Raw genomic sequence first — 15,993 nt, 5'->3', positions numbered from 1 at the left:
ATAAGAAGCAATATGATGATGGCGCCACCAGGCCTAAATTGAGCCCAAATAGGAAATCCTGTCATATCCTTTTTGCAATAGACACCAAAGGGGGAGATCATAAATAGGCATTTGGGACGGAAATGGAACATCGTCATTTTATTTTTTACATTTTATTTAAAAATATATATTTTTTAAATTAACAAATATCACCAAACAAAAGAGGAATAGTCACATGAAAACAAGCATACAAACAAACTATTTACGTTGCCAGGAATCCTAAACAAACAAATCATATTAATTAATAATACAATTTTTAAATGCCTTAAAAAAAAATAATGTAAGTAGTGCCATATTGTTTAAACTCATTTATAAAGTGAAAAAAGTTAGGTTTTTGAATTAGACCATTTGCATTTGTGAATATGAAATGTACCTACTATTATTAGCAGTTGAATTAAATATACTACATCTTTATTTATGTCAGAATTTCTGAAATAAATCATTATTCAGTCATCATAATTATCTCTTGAATCTGTAAAAGTATTACATGACTCACATTCAAATTGAGTGATTTGACAATGTAATTTACAAATGAAAGCAAATTTGAAATAGTGTATAATGCATAATCAATAATATCCCATTCAAATTCATATACTTCAATCCAACTGTGTTAATTCTTAGCTTATTCAGATATGGATTTTGTATGAGACAGAGAGAAACGCAATATGGATGTTTCTGGAAAAGGGCAGATGGCTGAACACTTGATACCATTAAGATAATAGTTGTCACATCCTTTATCAATATATTGCATTAGTGGGTGAACCTACAAATGATTGCATTGTCAGTTAGTATGGCAGAAATTACAATAACATAAAACAACATGATATTGAGAAATATCTTTATTCTAAGAGAATTTTGGAGATTAAATAAACAGAGTTGGTACAGTTGAACATAGTTACATTAAAATGTGTTCAGTGGGGATTTTAGCATCTAAATCTTGGTACACAGCACCACTGACTAGCTTCTCAATAACATCCCGTCTGGACTCTGCTGTGTCTTTCTTCTGCTCTCAATTTCTGGAAGAAGAAAAAAAGAGCATGTATCAATGATTCTAATAACTCTATTTCTATATCTGAGGATCAAGCAAATGCCTTCTGTTGTCACACTGTGGTTAAATGTAGCAAGAGTGTAGCAACAGTGCCTGGTCTGATGCTCTTCAATGTAGCAAGAGTGTAGCAACAATGCCTGGTCTGATGCTCTTCAATGTAGCAAGAGAGCAACAGCAATGCCTTCCATTACTGTCTACTAGGCCTCTTGAACACACTTCACATGAATGAAAACAGGCATATCAATCCTACCTTGGGCTGTAGTCAAGCAACTCTCACAATAGGTATCTGCAGAAAGAGAGCACAGATACATAAGAGCCATATACAGTCCAGTACTAGATGTTAGTAGGTAATCATTTTTAAAAACAAATTCAGCAAATGGACTTGTCAGAAGACACATTTTTAACAAAGGTGTGTAGACTACTTACAGTGATCCACATCGTCAGGCTGTACAGCAAGCAACTCAAACAAACACAAAGTGCAACAAGTTCCTCATACTGTGTAGCAAATTGTCTATAATCCTGTCAAAAGTGATCCTATCTTATACAAGAGTGTGATAGGTTGTGTGAGTACAACTATGTTCTAGTCATGTGACCTCAGGTCGGTAACAAGAAACAATAGGATCAGCATCACCAACATTCCTCATATGACATGTGGCCTGCCCTACATATTTTATCTCATAGTAGGCTAGAAAGTTTCCTCCACAAGTCTTTCCATTGTCATATAACACAAATGGATTCACAAAACACAATTATTTACTCGGTAGAACTGGTTATCTAGCCTACCTCTTCAAGGGATGATGTGCTGATCGTTTTTTTTGTTTGTTGCTGTCATAGGATAGGATACAGTGCACTCTCTACTGCTGGTCTAAATTATATCACAGTATGCCTATATTGGCCAGTTTAAAATGAGTACGATTTTATATTAAGGTACTCTTTATAAACAGTGTATAACGGATATGTAATTGGGTTATTAGTAATTACAGGTAGTTAATTAGTGTATAGATAACGATCTATGTATAAAAAACGTATTGTTATTTACAACAACAAAACTGTGTTGAAAGAGACGAAAAAGAGATGCTTAAACCGTCCAGCAGGCAGCGCTACAGCTCTGGCTGCACGCTGCTTCCTACAGCTACTATATATGGGCATTTTTACCTAAAAAGGATGGAAACGCGGTTAATTATTGCTCTCCTCCATGTGATGTCAGTTTGAGCAGCGGAAAATATTACTGTGCCAGTCGGGGAAAGGGCAAACCGAACGTTAGCTACTTTTTAGGCAGGCTTGCCATGCACGGACTTGGTAGCAACATTTTACTTTCTTGAACTGATTTTGGTGGATAACTGAACAGCCAGACAGACCGTCGTTCATCTTCACAACAACCTGTGGATTTGACAACCAGCGCTGAGTGTAAGTTACAGTAAACGTGAACTGTTTTAGAAATAGTCCCACATTCAGACTAGTGGTGTCTACTACCAGTAACTTGTTATATGGGACGTGCGAAATGTATGCATAAGTGTTGGATTATACGTGCAACTAGTGATGTACTTAGAAAACAGAAAAGTAACGTTAGAATACGATAAGGTATGACGTAAACTAGCTAGCTATTTAGCTAGCGCATCAAGGCTGCACGACCAACCACCACCATGGTTGCATGCACTTGATTTCTTTCTCCTGATTTCGTAATTATTGACCAGTGCACCAATTATCTAAACTGGAACGGTGTGTGCATCATTGACGTTTATGTTGACAGGGTAGCTAACTACAATATGTTTTTCTCATCTAAAGCTGAACTAGATTTACTTTGAATCCAAAATCTCGCGGTAACCCTGCCTACTGCGTCACCTGTTTTCTTCTTTGTGTTTTTTTGGCGGATCGCAACCAACTAACAGATGCATATACTGCCGGCTACTGTACTGGAGTGTGAGGCCGGTCACTACCAGGCTATACCACGATGTTCTCTTATTAATAACTAACCCATCATTTTGAACAAAAACTACTCTTTCAGTCGGATTTAAATGTCTATTCAGAGCCCAGCTCAGGAACCTCTTAATTCAGTATTCCTTGTAACATTTCTGCTGTAAAGTCCTGGAGATCCAGAAATATATTTGCCCCCTTCACAATGATGTCTAACTTCTTAGATTTCTTTGTTGATTTTTAAAATTAGTTTGAGTAGTGCAATGTCACTTGTGCTCTATACGCATCAAAGTCCACCTTCTTCACTATTAGTGTGTCGGGATCCTTCTCCTGCATGGCATTCACTGCAGTCTGTGGGACATCCACTACCATCTCATATCTCTTCACTCCTTCAGCTATTTTCACTGCCTCCACATAGGAAATCTGCTGGATAGCCCTGATCCTGCTACTGCGACCTCCTTCATCCTTGCAGGGCACTCTGGGAACTCGGGAATGTGATTCCCATCACAATTACAGCAACATGCTTCATCTGACTCTTCAACATATTTATTCCTTCGACAAACACTTGCCACATGTCAACTTTTTACAATTGTAACACTGCAGCGGCTTCTGTACATGCGGTCTCACCGCATATCTCACATACCCAAGTTTTACAAACGTTGGGAGAACCACTTCATCAAAAGACAGTAAAAATGATAGGCTTTGCTCCTTCTTTCCATCCATCATTCGATTCAAGTGACGTGCGTCAACCACTCCTGTCATGTTATCCCTAAACCCCACTGCCTCTATGTCCAACGAGACACCAGAGGACACCCTTTGCTCCCCCTGTCAATCTTCCAAAGCCCTGTGATTGGTTCAAATGGCTTGGGTGAGAGGGTACATCACCATGTAATACACTCTCACAGACAGTAGGTGGTGCAGTAGTCCTATGAAGTGGGAGGAGAATGATGCTGGACCACTTTTTTGGCATGGAGATGCAGACTTGGCTGCATGCAATGTGCCACTGCCCTGTTGCATATATCCTGTTTTATTGGTCCCATGAGACTATTTTCTAAATCTTGATCCAAAAGGTTCCATGGGGGCCAAATTAATTATTGAGGCTCAACTTCTCAGCTGATCCTGATTTGATATTTGGGTTGTAATCTGCTCTGTAAACAGGCCACCAGTGAAAAGCCCTTATTTGAAATATGATCTAAATTTAAAAGCAGTACTGTAACTGATTTTGCTGTATGTATGTATGTATGTATGTATGTATGTATGTATGTATGTATGTATGAATTCACTTGCATTGGTTAAGATTTGAGTTTAGCCCAACATTAATGTTTTTGACCAGAGAGAAAATACCACTCTGTCCTGTGGTCATAATTTACATGAATAGTGATCTGTCAGCTGTAGGAGTTCTGTCCTGGAGAGGTGATGGGGAAACAGCTGTTGATGGATCATGAATATGTATCTGAATGAGTAGATTGTGTTGTGTAAATGATACATTGAATGTGCAGTAGTAGTAGTTTCCCAGATTGCATTATACTGTCCAGTTATAGATTATTTATAGTTTTGTATAAGAGCCCTAGACATATAGGTATTGAGCTCTTTAGTCCTGTGACAAAAACATAGTGATTTATTTTTGTTTTTGTATTCTGTACCTCCAGTATTTGTACTCTGTGATTTTGATTGATTTGATACAAAATCATATTCAGTGTTACGCTATAGTTTATCAGTATATCTATTATACTTGGATCACTACTCCCAGTTCAACTCTCATCCGATGGGAGAAGTTACAGTAGTGGTGGGATGCAGCAATTTAATTTTACTCCAATAGATTCCGTGTGCGCCATAAACTGACAATAGCGGGTCTGGGAGTGGGAGGAACATCTCTGCTGCGATCCTTCTTGCTTTGTTACGTCTGGGAAGCCATTTTGGAATTCTGCTTGTAGTGCCTGATAATTACGTACACATACACACTGTCAACTTGCAAACTTTTGTGTATGTTCACGGATAAATATTATTTTGTTATCTGGGTTAGGATCATCGAACGCACCATACCTGGAATAGACGCCTCGACATGCGGTTTGAAGTTAACGCATCTTGCAAGACAGAAATGTGTGGATCTTTTTCAACTGGATTACGCTCATAAGAATAACAGATGGACTCTTATCTGACGGGCAAGTAGAAGTTCACGCGATATTATTGGAATTATGTTTTATCTTCCGTTTTTTTTAGTAGTCATAAAATGTCATTTAATATAAATTAACGCGCATTTATTTCCCAGTTTGTAGTGCTCTGGCTCCTTCCGCCGGAATTCTGTTTTGACAGCGAACAGAACCTCGGGCCTGTTTCATTATTTCACATGTTAACTGCGACCTTAGGCTCAAACGTTTGCTTTATATTACCCTCAGTATCCGCGCAATGAGAGCCCACGTTTGATATGTATGTTATAAACGCAACGTCAATGTCAGTGCATGGACGGGTGTCTGCGTTGTTTAAAAATTGCCTTCTAAAATTAGCATTAGGCAATACGAGACTCACGGAGTTTGAGTCACTTGGACATGCATTCATATCTGTAATTTGGGCATTTGCTGCTCCAATTGCACACATTGAAATGGAAGTACAAATTTTGACCTATCCAAAACCCGACGTGCAGAATCAACAATTCGATATCGTTTTTTTTTTTTAAACCTAGCTCGTCACCTACTGTTTTGTGAAAAGATCGTTTTACAAAAAAAACATGCATGTTGTGAAAGTGGCAATTTTAGAAAGGTTTCTATAGAGCTCCACAGTGGAGGTGTCATAATACCGATAAAACCTAGTGGTCAAACAGGGAAATTGTGCCAATCGTTTTTCCACCATTCATTTTTCCATTGGGGATTTTAGAATCACTTAAGGGCTGTAGCTGTGTTCGAATACCCATACTGTATACTTAATGAGTATATACTACGTACTATGTATATACTACGTACAAAAGTTTGCAAACAACTTGCTCCTGAACTTGATGTTGCGATGCAACCTCTTGCTAGCTTGTTAGCATAACCAATGACTAGCTAAACATTTTACGATTTCGGGTGTGTCTGGAGTGCCAGAGTGTGATATGGGTGTTCGCAAATCCAGAGCATTGTCCGTTTGTAAATTCAGAGCGTTTCACTCTCGGAGCATTCAGATGTCACACAGGATGCTATGGCGGAGGAGAAGGGTTGATCCGAGCGTTCAACGGCAAGCTAACTGACTAACGTTGGCTAGATACTTCCAGACTCAAATGATAGAACACCTCGCTGACCATTTTACTCGCCCTAGCAGAGCTGGTTAGGCTGTTTTCATGTTATCCAGAGCATTGGTGACTAACTGAGCTTCTGGCAACAATTTAATTACTCTTTTTTTTTGCCAATGTTTACGGACACCGGCCATATTGAACAGGAGAGTGCTCTGAAATCGGAGTAGATAGGCTAAATAAAAATATCCATAGAAACGCACAGCAAATATACCACTTAGCTAAGAATGATGTGAATAATCAAGTCAATGTTGGGTAGTTAGTTAATATACTGCCTGGAAAGTTTGATGTATTAGTAGCCAACTAACATCCGGTAACTAGCTAACATACCGGTAAAGTACATACTGCTGTAATGCTATGTGGTTCGTAAGGATAGCGTAGCTAACAAATTGTCAGCCAACATAATGTAACTTATGTGAAAAGTTATTACCTTATTACATTGCTTAACATTTTCTTAACATCTGTCATAATTAGTTCAAGCAATGAATTTGTATCCGCTCTCATCGGACTTTGGCTGCATGTTTTCCACCATTTTCTTCTAATCTTAAAAATTATCAAGCCACAGCCATTTCCTGAAGAATGGCATTATGGGCTGTAAAAACATGGAAACAGTGTCCACTGCGTGTATACTTTGTATTTTGGTGAATTATTTTATGGGAACTTTTGGCATGTTAACTATATCCATACTATGACCAATAAGCATACAATATACTCAATTTGCTTCACAAATAGTGAGGTTAGTATGAGTATTCAAACACAGCTTGTGTTTCATGTGGGCTTACCCTGGCATGACGTTTTGATAACTCTCTCCCGGACAAGGTGACTTTCTTAAATCTAAACTATTGGTACCATTTCCCTGTTTGACCGCTCGGTTTTATGGGTATTATGACTCATACTGTGGTTCTCTATAGCAGGGGTTCCCAAACTTGGTCCTGCCCCCCTCCGTGCACGTTTTGTTTTTTGCCCAAGCACTACACTGCTGATTCTAATAATCAAAGCTTGGTGATGAGTTGGTTATTTAAGTTTGGGAAACCCTGCTCTATGTGTGTGTGGGTGCGGGTGGGTGGGCGTGCGTGCGTGCGGGTGGGCGGGCTAGTGAGTGTGCCTGTGCTGTTTGTGTTCAGCCTGTCTCTCGAGTATAAGTTCATAGGTCGTGCCCTTTGCAAGATTTTACAAGCTAAGCCTGAGAAGAGTTTTGATGAGAAAGGATACAGGTTTTTTCAGATTTTACATTTCGTAGCAGGTTAGGAGAATTTACGCAGCAGATTAGGATAGTTAATCTAGCAGGTTAGGATAATTAGGTTAAGGTTATAAAGAGTCAGGGTTAGCTAAAATGAAAATAATAATACATTTTTATGTGAATTTGACAAAAGCGGAATCCTTTCTAGCCATGACCCCTGGGAAGATGACTTGTAAAAAATGGAGGATGACCAATTGCTCTTTTATGGTGGTTGTGATACATTGGATGGCAGTTGAAACATGTTTCTAAAGTTGGTTCCCATCTCAGCTCTACAATTTCAAAATAATTCAGTTTTGAACACACAGGAGAGTTTATATTGTTATTTTCCTGAACTTGGAATGTCCATTAACTTCTGCATCCTGAAGGATTGCCAAAAACAGGCCACCAATCCAACCGACTAATCCAGGCAGAATTAAAGACGCCACATGGGTTTTCATGATTATTAATCCCTGTTTTGGGCCTTTGGATTTACAAATAGATTTGACCTGTGGTTAAGATTACCAGGCAGTAGTCCCTCTGATTTGGCAGATTTGGGGAAATGCCATCTGTTCCCTCTATAGTGCTCGCTCTTATTTAATACAACCTCTATAATAGTATATTATAGGTGGCAGGGGTGCTTCCTTAGCTACTGTAGTATCAGCACAGCTCAGGGTTTGTTGTAGGAAGATATGACGTGGGTAGTATTGCAGGGCCATCCTACTGTAAGTTATCAGCGGAAGTGGAGTCATTCAAACCAAACCCGCTGAATTATGTAACCATTGAATTCTGTGCATATTTGAGAGGCAACCGTTCCATTGCTGTTTGAGTTTACTTCAAGGCTAGATGTTGTAGATCCATAGTTAAAATCAAAACATTAGTGTTTCAGCTCCATTTATTGATTTCCCTCTGTTTTGAATAGACTAAACAAATCACCACCTCCAAATTCATCCCTGTCATGTTCCCTATATAGTACCTGTTGGGTTACTATATATTTGACTGAGGGTTTAAACAGGTTTCATGTTAGCCCTCTCCTGACCCTTCACGGGGTCATGTTCAATTGAGTAGCTTATAGATTACTGTGTCCCACGCTTGCCATCTTCCTGGTGTTGCTTCTGGGAGTGTGCAGGGCTCACAATGTTGTAGACAGAAATGTAGGCTAATGTATAGAACTGGCAAAATTCCCACAATTATGTCTACTCCTCTCCTACACACACATTCTGTAATGTTATTTGCACCGCACCCTCCTGAACAGGCCCCAGGCATCTACCTGGCTAGGTGTGTCCCGTCCATTATCAGGGTTGGGCCTATAGCTCCACCTCTGTATGTGCTACTCTCTGAAGGGAGAGAGCCTGTTTTCCCCAGTCGGTCTGGTATTGGGCTGGGTGCTGTGCCTGAGAGGGAGTCAGTCTGGTATTTTGGCTGAGTGCCTTGCCTGAGAGGGACTCCCATTGTCCCCTGTCCTGTCTCCACTGGTCCCCGTCAGCCCACAGCTGCTGAACTACAGAAAGAGAAGAAGAGTTCCATTCATTACCTAACCCTGCTGCCTGCCTTCCGAAGCGCTTGCCGTCAACAGGCCGCAGCCATAATGCAAGGGAAGGAGGTTGGCCAAGTCTACTCTACAGAACAGAACAGAGCAGGGCTGTAGTATTGTGTGCTAGGGAAATTATAATGTGTAACTGTTCTCATTACTCGCCTGTCTGCCTGTCTGCCTGTCTGCCTGCCTGGGCTCTGGGACTCTCCAGAGTAGCTACTGCTGCCTAGGTTTTCTTGGAGTGAAGCCAAGTAGATTGGGTCTAATGTGGGATTGGGCTGTGGAGGCACAGAGAGAGAGGTACTAATATTCACCAGAGAGGTGTAGTATGTGTATGGAACACTTTGTTTGTATGCTAACTATTGAGTGTTTGTAGGACTATGCTATTGCTCTGTGGGAAAGTACATCAACCTTTTACTGGATCTAAACAGTACTAGTCCCGAGAGACAAGCTGAACAAAAGTGTGTGTGTGTGTGTGTGTGTGTGTAATGCATGCTTTTGCTGGTGTGTTAGAATGATAATCCCTCATCTATTGTGCTATGGCCTAAAGAGCCCTCTCCCTTCCACCCTGACTCTTGCAGTCTGATCGGAGAATGACAATGGATTTCTCTCGCCTACACACATACACTCCTCCACAGTGTGCTCCAGAGAACACAGGATATACCTACTCCCTCAGGTGAGAATGCTGGCTGCGCTACTGATCGTTACTGACTGGCATCTACTGACCATTTCATCAGGTTCATTTCATGTCCATTCTAGACAATTCAGAGTGTGTGTAATGAACAATTGCAGGAGTATTTACGTGAATTGAAATGGTATAGTACATATCCTGTTCCTCTGTAGAACAGGCTAGAGGTTTCATACTGTGTCTTATCCAAGGTTCAGGGACCTATCTGTTCCTCTGTAGAACAGGCTAGAGGTTTCATACTGTGTCTTATCCAAGGTTCAGGGACCTATCTGTTCCTCTGTAGAACAGGCTAGAGGTTTCATACTGTGTCTTATCCAAGGTTCAGGGACCTATCTGTTCCTCTGTAGAACAGGCTAGAGGTTTCATACTGTGTCTTATCCAAGGTTCAGGGACCTATCTGTTCCTCTGTAGAACAGGCTAGAGGTTTCATACTGTGTCTTATCCAAGGTTCAGGGACCTATCTGTTGCTCTTCCCGTATTCAGATGGCCTCCAGATGTGTGGTGAGGGTTATCATCAATCTTTCCTTCCTACACTAGTTAGCTATTCCTCTGTGACTCAGGTAAAAATAGTATTTGTTATTGAATCCCGTCTCCCTAATGTGGTTATGTCCACTGACTACAGTCAGAGCCTCTGTCAGATCAGTCAAGTCATTACCACAGCTGTGGAGAATGAAAGGGTTCTGCTGCCTCAATCCTGAGGTTGTTTCTCATTCACCTCCTGTTTTTCAGTGTTTGACATCTCTTTCCAAGAGTAAAGCACCATTAGGAGTCCTGAATGAGTTTGTGTTGCATTCAGAAATCTTACTGACTTGATTGTCTTTGCTCTCACTTGAGTAAAAAGCTCTTTTGAAGTACATTTGAGAATACATTTTACAACAGTTGGAGTGAGGAGAGAATGTTGAAATTGTAAAGATGTATTTTAATGGCTTCTATTACTAGCTAAATATTTTCAGTCTAGATACAAATATTCATCCTTGACAGTTGATACATTGAAGATCTTGGTGCAGTCTTGCTGATGAGTTCCAGAGTTGCTCACACGAGCAACCGCTGTGGTTGTGGTTTCGATGATTCAGCCCGATGATTCTGTCAGTGTGTGCGCTTGTGGTTCAGCATTTCTGTGTGTAAGGCTGTGTGTTATGAGGGAACAACACAATGAAAATGGTAGCATAGCGCCTTTGTAGTTATCTTAGTTTGGACTGACTATCCCTTGGCTTGGTGTTTGCTTCCTGTGTTTCCTCTCATGGTATGTCTCATGTCAGTCACACACTGTTCTCTCCCTCTGAATTTTCAAGGAAGAAACTTTTCATGTTGTGCAGTTTATTTTTTATGGATTCAAAAAAAGTGGCTTAGGTGGTGGGTGTGGCAATGGATGCGGGCGGCAAAGGTCGCAGTTAGACTTTGGCTCTGCTGAATTTTAGGGAACATTTGAAAGGCTCCTCATCTAAGTGGTGTAGCAATTTTTTGTGCATTTTCAAGCCAATTTCCTGCAATTCTTAAATTCTCCATGGAACTGAAATAGATTTAGCAAATTTCCTGCAATTGTTAGTTCTCAAAGATTCTATTATAAAATAATAAAATAAAATAATATAATGGAAAATGCATTTTATTTCCATGATTCCAACAGTTGACCAAAGGGTTTTGATCTGAATCACAATTAAATGTATTTGCCCATATCATGCTGCCCTAGTTTACAGTACATGCTGCTGGATCATCATTGGTCTGATCTCTCTCTTTCTTCAGCCCATCATCTCTGGGGCCTGGGCATGAAACTGCTTGCAGGTGTGATTGTCACTGAATATGCAGGGGATTTGTGTGTGTGTGTGTGAAGTTGGAATGTTTTTTTTTTTTTACACTGTCACTTTTGACACCTCGTGTAAAGAAATGGGGGGTGCTGGACAGTGCTGGAATTTGGGTCTTTAAGAGGAGACATTCTGTAGTGCTTCTTGCTGAGAGAGTAACAGTGTAACACACTTGTGTACGGGAGCATGTTCTAACACAACCATCCCATTAGATTGACTAACACAACATGTTCAACACAACCACTCCCATTAGATTGACTACCATACTCTACCCTCGCTCTCCTTTGAACGGGAGCATGTTCTAACACAACCACTCCCATTAGATTGACTACCATACTCTACCCTCGCTCTCCTTTGAACGGGAGCATGTTCTAACACAACCACTCCCATTAGATTGACTACCATACTCTACCCTCGCTCTCCTTTGAACGGGAGCATGTTCTAACACAACCACTCCCATTAGATTGACTACCATACTCTACCCTCGCTCTCCTTTGAACGGGAGCATGTTCTAACACAACCACTCCCATTAGATTGACTACCATACTCTACCCTCGCTCTCCTTTCAAAAATGCTAACGGCACACCTATAGAAAAGCCCTTCAGTCCGCTGACATGTTTAGTCCTCTCCTCTCCCTGAGTTGGACAAGGCCCAGACCACAGGCTGTCCTCCAAGGCCTGGCTGGCCTGACAACTAGATGACATTTACATGCATCCCTTGTAATTGCCTTTAATATCTCACTGTTCTCACAGGTATGTAGAAGAGGTGGGAGTGCCAGGGTGTGTGGGTTTGCCATGAGTAGCCTTGTGTTGAGGGGAATGGGGGTGTCTGTGTGCGCGTGTGTTGCAGTAGAGAAATGGCTTCCTTACTGCAGTAGAATTTGCTGCAGGTGAGCTCTCTTACATGAGACAGGATTTAGTCTACAATCCTTAAGGGCTTCTGCTGGTAATGTTGTTTTCTATGTCTCATAATTGCTCAGTTTAACCTCTTGATAACCTGTGGAGCCACCTTGACTCGCCTCACTGTGAAGGTATAAGGCAATAAGATAATAACCAAGCAACACCTTCCCTGCATTGAAAGCTCTCCCACAGCCGTGTCCTACCCAATAGAATCACAATTCATAGTTCAAATTCTAACAGCCCTACTACAGTCTTCTGACCGTGGGAAAGCCTGTTTGGCGCCGGACCGGTCCCAGGTCGTGTGTGGAGTGAGGTGGAGACCGATTAAAAGGCTCTGGGTTCTCAGTCTCTCTCTAGCATGGAAGATTGGAACAAGACTGTGTGCCTCCATGGTCCAGTGAGAGAGTTGATCAACCATATTAATGCCTGGTGGCACTGATCTGAGAATTAGGTAAAGAGTCTCTCTTTCTTGTACATGAAAGAGTAATGTAGGCTAATACTTCACTTATTGAATTAGTTGAACTAACAAAATGTTATTGGTTTTGCCTTGTTGGGCTGTTGTTTTTTAAATGGCAGAACAAACTGACAGAGAAGGCAGTTGACTCATGTACTGTAGCTAGGCATCAGAAATATCAGCCTATCAGTTTGAGAGCTGTCACACTGTACTGTGTGTGTGTGTGGCTTCTTGTGGAATGGGGAGAGGGTCACACTGAGAGGGACAGGGTCAGGTGACAGCAACCGTTGGGCCATCTGTTGTTAGAACTCAAAAGACTGGTAGACAAGTTGGAGAAAGGGAGGGAGGAATGAATGAAAGCCCAACCAATCACATCCAACAATCTGAGAGGCCTTTTAGAAGCTCCACAGTGAGGGGAACAAACAGCCTGAGTGGACAGGAGCAGGAGGCCAGGGTCCCATTCATTAGGCAACACTGTAGCAAAACGTATAGCTACGGGCAAAGGAAAATCAGGCTTTTTATTGGACAAGTTAAACTAGTCCCTCCCTGTTTCAGTTCATTGTCTTCCGTTTGGGGCCTAATCAATACGACCCAGCAGAGACCACCATGCTACAGCCCACCAACCAAGGGTTTAATTACCAGTGTATTCCCATTGGTACAAACACCATAGTCATTAGCTGTAAGGAGAATGGCCTCACTGATTGATGTAAAGCCTGTATAATGTCTGCCCTTGTAAGGGGAGGTCTCCCTGCTCTCTCCCAGGCTCTCAGCTATTTCCTGGCTTTAGACTATTGATCTACTGCTGTCAGTGGAGGATTCTTGAGTATTACCCCTGTGAGAAAATAAGTTGTACCAGCTATAGAGAGACATTCAATTGTTATTTTTAATTATATAGTACCACCCAAGCTACTCTGTACTACACTGGGAAATGTTGTAACGAGATACTAATCAGTCATAACTTTAATATTTGTTTAATAAAAATGTTTTTTTATTATTGAACTCCATATATTAGAGAATCCATATACACCTCATGGCAAAAAAGTATGTGGACACCTGTTCGCCAAACATCTCTTTCCAAAATATCATGGGCTGTAATAACAGCCTCCACTCTTCTGGGAAGGCTTTCCACTAGATGTTGGAACATTGCTGCTGGAACTTGTTTCCATTCAGCCATGAACATTAGTGAGGTCGGGCACAGTCAGCGTTCCAATTCATCCCAAAGGTGTTCGATGGGGTTGAGGTTAGGGCTCTGTGCATGTCAGTCCTTCCACACCGATCTCGAGAAAACATTTCTGTATGGACCTCGCTTTGTACATGGGGACATTGTCATGATGAAACGGAAAAAGGCTTTCCCCAAACTGTTGCCACAAAGTTGGAAGCGCAGAATCGTCTAGAATATCATGGTATGCTGTGGCGTTAAGATTTCCCTTCACTGGAACTAAGGGGCCAAACCATGAAAAACAGCCCTTGACCATTATTCCTTCTCCACCAAACTTTACAGTTGGCACTATGCATTGGGGAAGGTAGTCTTCTCCTGGCATCCGCCAAACCCAGATTTGTCCGTCGGACTGCAAGCTGGTGAAACATTCTCTGGAGTGATGAATCACATTCTCTGGAGTGATGAATCACATTCTCTGGAGTGATGAATCACACGTTTCCACTGCTCCGGAGTCTAATGATGGCAAGCTTTACACCACTCCAGCCGACACTTTGCACATGGTGATCTTAGGCTTGTGCACGACTGCTCTGCCATGGAAACCCATTTTTATGACGCTCCTGACGAGCAGTTATTGTGCTGACGTTGCTTCCAGAGGCAGTTTGGACTCTGTAGTGGTGGGTTGCAACCGAGGATAGACGATTTTTCCGCACTACGTGCTTCAGCACTCGGCAATCCCATTCTGTGAGCGTGTGTGGCCTACCACTTCGCGGCCGAGCCGCTGTTGCTCCTAGATGTTTCCACTTCACAATAACAGCACTTACAGTTGACCGGGGCACCTCTAGCAGGGCAGAAATTTGACGAATTGAGTTGTTGGCAAGGTGGCATCCTGACAGTGCCACGTTGAAAGTCACTGAGAACTTCAGTAAGGCCATTCTACTGCCAATGTTTGTCTATGGAGATTGCATGACTGTGTGCTCAATTATATACACCTGTTAGCAACAGGTGTGGCTGAAATAGCCAATCCACTAATTTGAAGGGTTGTCCATATATTTGTGTGTGTGTGTGTGTATCAGCTCAATGATAGTGTTGTAATAACACACAAATGGAGTATACTTTGAGGTTAGGTTAGTTACTTCTCAGAGAAGGAGAAATTCTGCCATCATGGATATGTTTGGATTTGAATAGAAAAGAAACCTCGTTTTCTGCCCAGTGCCTGATTTTTCTCTCCTATGCCATATTTCTAACATGTGAATGTGTGTGTGCATGAGAGAGGTAGGGAGTGTGTTAGATGGAAAAAGGAAAGAGCGAATTCAGCTCTTGGGTTAGACATTTCCACACACGAGTCAATCACAGCAGAGTACACACACCTACCTACCTGACACCCAGCAGTGTAGTAGAGTTCTGGCTGCCCCTTTCAAATAAACAGCACCTGATGGATGGGGTTCTACACACACTGACCCTAGCCTGAGAGTGCAATAGTGTGTCTCTCAATGGGCCCCTTCATATTTTATGACCAATCTGTGTTACTGGGTAAGTAGGTCCCCTGGTTGGCGTTAGTATTGTATCTCTCATAGTCACTCAAACTGATCTAGGGTATTATTAGGACCAGTGGTTATAGTGATATGATCAGCCTGGGGCTGGGTGGAAGGTGATCTAGGGTAATATTAAGATCAGTGGTTATAGTGATATGATCAGCCTGGGGCTGGGTGGAAGGTGATCTAGGGTAATATTAAGATCAGTGGTTATAGTGATATGATCAGCCTGGGGCTGGGTGGTAATAGACTGTGAATCAAGGAATGTTAAAGGCATGTGTGGAGAAGGACTGCCAGTTTCTGTTGGTTGGACGTGCTGCACTCAGTTGTTTAGGACATCTGGTGTGTGTTGTGGGACGATGTGGGCTTGTGTCCATGCCTGTTTGTGTATGTGTGGCAGCATGGTTGCCTCCCTCAGACAGTGCTTCACTGGTCAAGGGCATGGTTGA

At 41.7% G+C, this 15,993-nt stretch overlaps 1 protein-coding gene and 1 long non-coding RNA gene across 8 annotated transcripts in view; one reads left to right on the top strand and one right to left on the bottom strand.

The window, feature by feature from the left end:
- Nucleotides 1-203: 203 nt before the first annotated feature.
- On the bottom strand, nt 204-2,223 carry LOC112262541. The gene is made up of 3 exons (XR_002955381.2): nt 1,514-2,223; nt 1,338-1,373; nt 204-1,055 (listed from the first exon to the last, which is right to left on the bottom strand). It is a non-coding gene; the product is annotated as an uncharacterized LOC112262541 (long non-coding RNA).
- Nucleotides 2,224-2,359: 136 nt separating this feature from the next.
- The window catches only part of LOC112263903 (SUN domain-containing protein 1), a 53,601-nt gene continuing 39,967 nt past the window's right edge, over nt 2,360-15,993 (top strand). For 2 of the 7 annotated variants that reach the window (XM_042316357.1, XM_042316353.1), the window contains exons 1-2: nt 8,838-9,082; nt 9,595-9,689. In XM_042316357.1, the coding sequence (XP_042172291.1) occupies nt 9,068-9,082; nt 9,595-9,689 (110 nt within the window). In that variant the 5' untranslated portion in view covers nt 8,838-9,067. Of the gene's footprint in view, nt 2,494-4,860; nt 5,164-8,836; nt 9,083-9,115; nt 9,314-9,594; nt 9,690-15,993 lie in introns of those variants that run through there. The other 5 variants (XM_042316354.1, XM_042316356.1, XM_042316355.1 and 2 more) reach the window with 5 other exon arrangements.

This window comes from Oncorhynchus tshawytscha, unplaced genomic scaffold (genome assembly GCF_018296145.1).
Source record: "Oncorhynchus tshawytscha isolate Ot180627B unplaced genomic scaffold, Otsh_v2.0 Un_contig_1758_pilon_pilon, whole genome shotgun sequence".
In the NCBI taxonomy this organism is placed as follows: domain Eukaryota; kingdom Metazoa; phylum Chordata; class Actinopteri; order Salmoniformes; family Salmonidae; genus Oncorhynchus; species Oncorhynchus tshawytscha.
Note: the sequence above shows the minus strand (reverse complement) of the source record. Positions and strands in the feature narration are given on the sequence as shown.